We start from the raw sequence: 9,502 nt of genomic DNA, 5'->3' as shown, positions 1-9,502 counted from the left end.
TATTGTGAACATCAAAACAAAATACACGATAGACGATAAAACAACTAAACAACTAAACACTAATTTTCCATTTTCAAAAATAATTGGGTCCAGTCAATACTTCTCACAACTTGTGTGTTCTGCTTTCAATACTCTATCTATTTTGCTTCTATGTTAATAATAGGAATCAATAATACATGATGAATAACAACAAACGCCGGGATAATAATTATAAACAATATAAGTTGTATAAACATCATCTACATACACTAAATTAACATTGACAAAGTCAACACTAACAAAAATATTATAGTAGGAGAAGTATTGTTGTACATACACACCCATTTGCACACATACATCATAAATTGTACAGTACAGGACAGATTGGCCATGTGTAAAAAAAAATAAATAAATAAGTTTAATTTTTATAGAAAAAGAATGTTTAATAGCCATTTTATGTATATATATATATATATATATATATATATATATATATATATATATATAATGCAACAACTTGATAGATGTAAATGCTCAGGGAGCCCGTTTAATCCCCCAAACTGTATGCAGATGTTAGAGCAGATAGGTCAACGAGACAACAAGAATGCACTAGTTAGCAGACCAGTCGCCCCCCTGTGGTGGATTTTGGGATCGACTTTCTATTTCAGCATATGTTTGTTTTTGATAACCTTAACTGATAGCCCAAAAATTGCCGCGTTCCATGAAAATATACATTTCCTCTTAATAGTTTCCAAATACGTGCATGTCGTCACGCTGATCAACTTGTCTACGTCGCCACGCCCACGCGTGAATTCAAATCTGGCGCCTCGTTGCAATACGGGCCACGCCCCTTCACCGCCGGGCCTGAGGTGTACGCATGCGCCTTCGCTCTTAACGACCGCCATTTTGTGTGAGGCCCTCTATTCTAAAGCGGGAGAAAATTATCAGGCCTGCGCACAGCTTTTTCGCACGTCAACGGAGGATTGAAGCAATCGGCCGCACTCGACAGACTCTGAACTTAATATAACCATAAAAGAAGCACTCTGCGGTAAGTCGAAGCGATTCTTTACCCGCAAACACGGAAACGTTTTTGTAGGAGCTGGCGTCGGCCTCTAGGTGTCACGGTGGGGCTTAACGTTACCGACTGGCGGGGGGTGTTTGTCTCCCTCTATCGTTATCCAATATTCACTAAATCTGTCTCTAAACTCCAACTCCCTGTGTGGGGCGACTGTTTTCGTGCTTTTTTCGTGATATTTCGTGGAAACCACTTAGCGATGGTCGTCTGTATATGTGATTCTCTTAAAACTTACTTTAGGCCTGACGTCCATCTTATCGTGCCCTTTGTTTCCTGTTTTCAATCGTCCTCGCGCCTCCCAGTCAACAAACAAATGTAACTTCTCGTTTTAGTTTGCGCCGATGGGCCATTTGGGATGAGATCGGTCGCGTATACAACGAAACCTTCGATTCGGTTTCCGACATTTTCTTTTTCAAAAGAGGCACTTTGGAATTGATCCACTTGGCGAAGCCGCAGCACGCTATCATAGCAAATGTCTTATCCGCTCAGGTTGGACCCACGAGGATGCTAAGTGGCACATTTCTTTGTGTGCAAGGGTTCAATCCGCCTCTTTGATGGCTTTTTGCGTCCGGTTTATCGTGCACGTTTGGCTGCCTCGCTACAAACGGGTCCCATATGTCACCAAACTAAGTTGCAGTTGCAATACCCGCGTGTAACTCATGGCTTCATCAGGTGCGCGACCAGAAAGAGTGGTCGTTTTTTATTTTTAATTTAACGAAATCTCATAAGTTAGCGTGGGTTGTTGTGCTGTACCTCGTAAAAAACGATATCTTCACCCCTCACCTTCAGCAATCTAGTTTCCGGTTACAAGGACCAGAAAAAGCCGATAGCTCAAAAGTCTAGCATGGCCAAGGAGTAGCGCACACACTAGTTTTCAGTTTTAAATCCTTCGATCGAGTGTATTGAACGATAGTATCATTTAACAGCACGTACTGGGAGTGGGTAGCACATCAGCAGTTGCTGGTTCGAATCCGGGCTGTGTTTAGTTTCATGTTTTCTCTGCATTTGATTCAATGACTTCCTCACACATGGAAAAAAAAAACATGCATGTTAGGTTCTTTAAAGACTAAATTGTTCCTATGTGTGAATGGTTTAACCCCTTTCAATAAAGTTAGTTTGCATAGTCTGCTGCTGACCTGTTGCCTAAATGATTAGAAGAGTGATAGAAAATGGGCGAATGGACTGTTTGCTACAACAGAAAAAATTCCAACTAATCACGTACATCACAGTATAATCTTTTAGACGTCTGCTAATTTGTTATTCAAAGTGACTGATCAGGCTCAAATTTGTTACATTTTTTTTTTTTAGATATTAGATATTTCCCACTTGTGAATGAACATATTCAGACTCCCTGTCTACACAACAACATCAACATACTAACAACAATCCTACTCTTGACCACGCTCAGAGTGTTGACTGGCCCGTCACCATGGAGGGTGACGTTGTTTCCATGGAGACTGCCCTGGCTCCCGAAGAGGGGGTACTGCCAGAGGCGGGGGATGCTGCGATCCAAGGGTCAGCAGAAGCCCCACAAGCAGTGGAAGTTCCTGGCAACATGGAGATGATGGTGATGGATGCCCTGGATCCGGCACTGCTGCAAATGAAGACCGAGGTGTTAGAGGGAGGGGGCACCGTTACTGTAACTGGCGGAGATGAGGGTCAGATCATCACCCTTCAGGTCAGTCGGATGAGTCATGAGGAATTTATCTGCCAAATGTTGTTTCCGTTGGGTTATAATTGCTTAATATTATCTGTAGGTTGTAAATATGGAGGAACAGGCTGGTGCTGCTTTAGGGCTTGGGCAGCTTCAGCTAGTGCAGGTCCCAGTCACTTCAGCTACGGTGGATGGCCTCCAGGCAACCTATGTAGATGGATCAGCTAATAAGGATGCAGAGCCAGTTATCTGTCACACCCTGCCCTTGCCCGAAGGCTTCCAGGTAAGCACTAACTGTGGAGTAATGGACGAAGATGTGTGCCATTTTTTTTCATATAGTCTTCCTGGGCTCTGCACTAACCTTTGCACCGGTGTGACCAACTTCTTCAGTTGGTAGCACCAGCATAGGATTTGGTTGTACCCTTTCTCTGCACTTATTACATCAGTACAATACATCTAAAATTCACCCCATAAAAGACTATAGTGATTTAAGTGCTTTTTTTGATGAGATTTAAGAAATTCTTCAACAAAAAGTTCTGATTGAGTAAAAAAAAAACTGAATCCCAACTGTACTTGACAGCAAAAAGTAATTTATACTTTTGTGTTCAAGTGCATCCACAACCTGTTTTCGCACAGCAAAATAAAAAAGTTCTTTCAAACGTCTTTTCAACCAAAACCTTGCTAAGCTTGATGTTCCCATAGCTTTGCTAACGCTGTTCACTGATAAAAATGCTTAATTAGTCGGAAGTGTTTTTTTTGGAGGGGGGGGTGATGCACAAGATGTAGAATAAGTAGTAGTAAGAGTACAAGCCTTTCTTAAGTAAAGTAAATCTAAATATCTTTAGCACAGCAACAAAGTATTTACGTTTTGCTACTTCCCATCTCTGAAAGAGCGTGACCACAAAAGATGATTTATGTGTCTTCATACAGGTGGTAAAAGTGGGCGCCAATGGTGAAGTGGAGACTGTCGAGCAAGAGGAGCTTCAGGCAGTCCACGATGAGCTTCAAGCGACGAGGGGGGAAGAGGAACAGGAGGACACCGACGTGGCCGATCAGGAGCCTCCCGAGTCTCAACCGGCATGGCAGAAGGACCCCGATTATCAGCCCATTACAACTGTCCGCAAAGGAAAGAAGGGGAAAAAGAGCCGCCTGCGCTACGCGGAAGGGGACAGAGACATGGACGTTTCCGTGTATGACTTTGAAGAAGAGCAACAGGAGGGACTGCTGTCGGAGGTCAATGCAGAGAAGGTTGTTGGAAACATGAAGCCCCCCAAGCCCACTAAGATCAAGAAGAAAGGTACGCCTTGTTGTTTTATTCTTGACAGGAGAAATAGCCTCACACTTAATACTTGTACTTAACTTAACCAGGTGTGAAGAAGACCTTCCAGTGTGAACTGTGTAGCTACACTTGTCCACGGCGCTCCAACCTGGACCGACATATGAAGAGCCACACCGATGAAAGGCCGCACAAATGTCACTTGTGCGGACGGGCCTTCAGGACAGTCACACTGCTGAGAAACCACCTCAACACTCACACAGGTGGGGAAAATATCACAGCCAACGAGCGGTTGGAAATGGCTTCTTTCTTGTTTGATTTCTCCTTGTGGCCATTGGACAGAGCTGGAAGAGAAATGGTCCTCACTTTATTTTTCTCCCCAAAATCCCTAGGCACCCGACCACACAAATGCACAGACTGTGACATGGCCTTTGTGACCAGCGGAGAGTTGGTGCGTCATCGTCGTTACAAGCACACACACGAAAAGCCCTTCAAGTGCTCAATGTGCGACTACTGCAGTGTGGAGGTGAGCAATCGCATCAGGTCCCGCATTATGTCATCCCGCTTGTCCTTTACCTTCAACCAATGACAAAATCACTGACAATGTATTCATGTTGCTTCTTTTCAGGTGAGCAAGTTGAAGAGGCACATCCGCTCTCACACCGGGGAGCGGCCCTTCCAGTGCAGTCTATGCAGCTACGCGAGCAGGGACACTTACAAGCTGAAAAGACACATGAGGACACACTCAGGTAGGCGACGTCCTAGGTTTGAATGGCGGTTAATCTCCCGAGACGGTCCGCTGACACAACCCATTTCTCATTTCCGTTGTAGGTGAGAAGCCGTACGAGTGCTACATCTGCCACGCTCGTTTCACCCAGAGCGGCACCATGAAGATGCACATTCTGCAGAAACACACGGAGAATGTGGCCAAGTTCCATTGTCCACATTGTGACACCGTCATCGCACGCAAAAGCGACCTTGGTAAGATGGTTCATTGACTTGTGATATCTGTGTTAGATGTGTCATTTGTCAAACTCATCAAAATATTCCGCCTTCCATCTCAGGCGTCCACTTGCGAAAGCAGCATTCATTTATCGAGAAGGGAAAGAAGTGTCGTTACTGTGATGCTGTTTTCCATGAGCGGTACGCTCTCATCCAACACCAGAAGACTCACAAGAATGAAAAACGTTTCAAGTGCGACCAGTGTGACTACTGCTGTAAACAGGCAGGTCAAAGGGAAAATGTTGACTATTTGACTGCAATTCGACCCATGTCTATCCTAATGCTGAACTCCCCTTCCGCAGGAACGGCACATGATCATGCACAAGCGTACACACACTGGGGAGAAGCCCTTTGCCTGTAGTCAGTGTGAGAAAACGTTCAGACAGAAGCAGCTTCTGGACATGCACTTCAAACGCTACCACGACCCCAACTTTGTACCCACTGCCTTTGTCTGCAGCAAGTGTAGCAAGACGTTCACACGCCGGGTAGGCCTGTACCTGCGTCCAGATTTGGGACAGCTTCGCATCTTCACATCACTCGGCTTTGTCCATAACGCTGTCATTTTTTATCGCACAGAACACCATGCTGCGCCACAGCGAAAACTGCATTGGTGAAGTGGCTGGAGACCAAAACGGAACTCCGCCCAAAAAGAGTCGCCGCGGCAGGAAGAGGAAGATGCAAGACAGGCATGATGATGATGAGGACGACACAGGTAAGATGCACTTCGGTGATGTTTGATCTTGTTAGATCACTTTAGTTGTGAGAGTGAACTTTCCCCGCCACATTTTGCAGAACCTGATCTGGATGAGATTGAAGATGATGAGGATTTGTTGGATGACATCGAATTGGAACAGGCCCCGCCAGTGGTTCCCGTTGCCGCCCCCGAAGAACCACCCGTCAAGAGGAAGCGTGGGCGCCCCCCAAAGAACAAGCCAAATGGTGAGCGTCACAGTTAGATGATCATTAAGAAACTGGCTGACTAATGGCACACATACACTTTTGATGGTAAAATTGATATATATATGTATATGTATATGTATATATATATATATGTATATATATATATATATATATAGATATTTTTTTTTTTTAATAAGTGCCAAAATACGACAAAACCACGCATGCGTGTAGAAAAAATGTCTTCCACCAACCTCCGCCTGGCGCTTTGCAAGTAGCTACTGCACCACCGCAGCATTGTTGCAATCTTTTATCCACCAAATTTCCTCACGTTCTATTACTTGACAATATTAACTCATGTCAAACTAGTCAAATACAGACTAACATCTTATTTATATTTTTTAATCAAAGCATGAATGTTAACTAGACCAGTGTTTCCCAACTAAGGGCACGCTTTGCTTTCTGTGTGCGAAAATGGAAAACTTTGCGTGGACTGACTAACTGGTTCTTTTTGATTGGTCGAATGTAGTCAAAAATCACTCATCGTTCCATTGGATTGTTGACGCCCAGAAAATGTGTCACTGTACAAGTCGGAAGTCTGCCATACCAAAACAAAAGATTGTGCCAGCCAGCAATAATAGGTAGCAAGCGGAATGTATCTTAATCTGAGTAAAAGTGCTTTTATTTTTTAATAATCAGATACAACTATTCTGTCAAATACAATTCATCCCCGAATTGACTTTAACCCACGTCCCTCGTCAACAGTGGCCGCCATCATCCGCGTGGAGGACGAGGCCACCGGAGAGGTGGATGACATCATCGTGAAAAAGGAAGTGGGCGCCGAACAAGACGACATTGAAGAGGAGGGGGCCACACAGGAAGTGGTCGTCGGTGAAGGCGACTCCACGATTCAGTTGGAGGAGCTGTCCCAGGAGGAGCAGGAGATGCAGCTGACGGAGGCCCCGCCTAACGGAGACCTCACCCCCGAGATGATCCTCAGCATGATGGATCGGTGATGGACGCAAGGGTTGACCCTGTAAAACGCATACATCCACACACACACACACACACACACAGACAGCCCCCTCCCACCCCCTCTGTGTTCACAGCAACATCTAATTCTTGGCATTTAGGCTTACAAACACTTTATGCATCCCACTGAGACAAAAACATCGCTGTTGTAATTTAATGCTTGCTTTTTAATCTTGCATTGACATGGACGAGTGATAAAGACTTTTAATACGGATTTATTTGCCCCAAAAAAATCTAAATTTCTCCCCTGCGCTGGCTGGAATTGGCTACAGTATCTCTGGCCTTTTCCTTGTTGTCCTTGGTGTTTAGAGCATTTGTAGAAAATAGGAGCATCACAATTTAAGAAATCTCCTCTGGCAACACTATCAATGATGAATCTTTCCCCTGTATCAAGACGTGCATGTAACTATCCAAAGCATCAAGGTGCGTAGTCATCTTTTTGGCACACCCAAGCCCAATTTTTATCTTGTGTATTTTATTTTTTACTTGTTACATACTCTATTGTTGGGAAGGATCAATCACATCATGTGAACATTGTAAGTAGATAAATCACCCCGGTCATGGATCGATCTGCACTTTTTCAATTCATTTTCAATGTCCTTGCTGAAGAGCCTCTCTCAGTTGGAAAGACTGCGCCCTTACAGCCATCTTTTGAATCGGCTTTTCAGTTTCACTTCCTAAGCATACTGTTAGCCTCTGGAGATAAAAAAAAACATTACTGTCCGCAGACCAGAAAATGTTATTGTTGGTAATTACAGCAAAAAAAAAATCATTTGGAATATTTTTTATTGTATTTTTTTTTGTTTCTTTGCTGTGGTTAGTAAAAACCTATTTTAACACCTATTCTAGTTTATCAAAGCTTCTAGACTGCTTACTTTATATCTCCTCTTGCTACTGTAACATCCCTAGATGATGCGTAATGTACAAAACATCATTTTATGTGCAAAGGAAATGTTTGGGTTGTTTTGCTCCCTTGTGTAGCCATTCCACTTTGGGTTCTTCATGATTTCTTTTTTGTACCGATTGCAGTACCTTCTGGGCAGTGTGATGTGTAAAATGACTGGCAGTTGAGAACAGATGTATGATGGTACAACCAATAAAAAGTAGACATGCATTCATGTTTTAGGTTTGTGCAGTTGTATGTCAGAAAAGTGTTCTGCGCATTCGGTATAATGCAAGACAGTGCTTTTGATTGACATTGGTTGAGCACTAACACAAACACTTCTGTATTTTGCTTGCAAATATATTTTATTAAATGGAGGACTTCATACTAAAACTCATTTCATTTATCTGTTGAACACAAGTGTGTAGTAGAACTTAATAACTAATGAAGGAGGGGGCATTAAATGCATTTATCAATGGGACGTTATGAAATCATTCCAAGTACAATTTAGTCATGTGTATTTTAAGATAAATACGCCTTGTAGTTGATCTTGACTTGTTCGTCTTCAAATATTTATGTGGATATAATTTTAACTTTCATCAGCAAACCGATGTAATCGTTTAGTTAAAAGTGACTACAGTCAATGTGCATCATACACATTTTGCATAGTTTACGCTCATGATATTAAAAAAAATGTGCAGAAACAGATACTCCCGAGCATGTGTCTGTCACATGAGTGCTTGTGTGGGCTGAGGCTAAGAAATGGCTCATTTAGGGCACTGGAAGCAAGCGCATACTTATAAATTTTACAAGTGCGGTTTGAGAACACTTTGGTGGATGAACAGTTAGAACGAATTAGCGAAAAAGAATGGCTTTAGATGCATTATTTACATTTTGTTGTGTAATTATGCATAATGGTTGTCAAATTCATTTAATGCGATTGCATGGAATAATCCTCCGGTTTATTGGTCATATATGGGATGCATAAAATACGGTAAATGTGTAATTACAAAAAAAAGGAAAACTGGTTTAAATGCTACTCATGAAGTCGATAGTATTCGTTCAAAGATAGCATCCACATGTTTCCCCGGCTTTCAGTCGCCCCCCTCCGCCTGACTAAGTCCTACTTGGCCCTGGAACTACAATTGCACCTGGCCGAACGGAACCTCCACGCTTTAACGACGACACCCTTGAGCAACTGCCGCGGTTGTGGGACACGTTGGATGCTTCATCACCCTTGGAAACACAGCGTCTGCTTTTTGTTTCCGTTTGGATCCAGGGTGGAATCTTCAACTGACGAGGCGCAAACCCAGTGACAGAGTGAGGGACATCCTTGTTGCCACAGCAACTAGCGGATACTCATTTTCCAGGAGGAGGGACTGTATTTCAAAATAAAGGTTAGTGAGGTTTTTTTTTTTCGTTCTCAACAGTGCTGCTTCACATTGATTGAACGAGTATATTTAGAAATGTAGGTATTCGTCTCTCTCTACTAGGCTACTGTACACTAGGAAATAGTTGTTTTTACGTTGGTAAACGTTGTATTTGCCTCATCAGATTCGTTGGTTTTGCTTGAAGCAGGTCATGTGATTTTTTTTGTTAAGAAACACATAACTGTGTTATATTGTACTTAATAAAAACATGCAGCTACAACTTCATTGAATTATTTGAGGAATACATTTGTTAAAAATATTTTTGTTTTTTACA

The 9,502-nt window shown here is 42.8% G+C and overlaps 1 protein-coding gene across 1 annotated transcript; it reads left to right on the top strand.

The window, feature by feature from the left end:
• Nucleotides 1-838: 838 nt before the first annotated feature.
• Nucleotides 839-8,029, top strand: ctcf (CCCTC-binding factor (zinc finger protein)). The gene is made up of 13 exons (XM_088296842.1): nt 839-1,027; nt 2,463-2,732; nt 2,812-2,991; nt 3,639-4,005; nt 4,077-4,247; nt 4,377-4,510; nt 4,613-4,733; nt 4,816-4,965; nt 5,049-5,209; nt 5,289-5,471; nt 5,563-5,698; nt 5,779-5,925; nt 6,649-8,029. The coding sequence occupies exons 2-13, from the start codon at nt 2,484-2,486 to the stop codon at nt 6,897-6,899; spliced, it is 2,250 nt and encodes a 749-aa protein (XP_088152968.1). The 5' UTR covers nt 839-1,027; nt 2,463-2,483; the 3' UTR covers nt 6,900-8,029.
• The last annotated feature ends 1,473 nt before the right edge of the window (nt 8,030-9,502 follow it).

Source organism: Idiotropiscis lumnitzeri, chromosome 5, assembly GCF_059441095.1.
Source record: "Idiotropiscis lumnitzeri isolate Australia: NSW breed Sydney's pygmy pipehorse chromosome 5, RoL_Ilum_1.0, whole genome shotgun sequence".
NCBI lineage: Eukaryota > Metazoa > Chordata > Actinopteri > Syngnathiformes > Syngnathidae > Idiotropiscis > Idiotropiscis lumnitzeri.
This window is presented reverse-complemented; position numbering and strand designations above follow the sequence as displayed.

Bases quoted from the DNA above. Each gene is read 5' to 3' on its own strand.
- ctcf (XM_088296842.1), top strand. From the start codon at position 2,484: ATGGAGGGTGACGTTGTTTCCATGGAGACTGCCCTGGCTCCCGAAGAG. The intron at 4,006-4,076 runs GTACGCCTTGTT...TAACTTAACCAG, and splicing joins CACTAAGATCAAGAAGAAAG to GTGTGAAGAAGACCTTCCAG. The intron at 4,511-4,612 runs GTGAGCAATCGC...GCTTCTTTTCAG, and splicing joins GCGACTACTGCAGTGTGGAG to GTGAGCAAGTTGAAGAGGCA.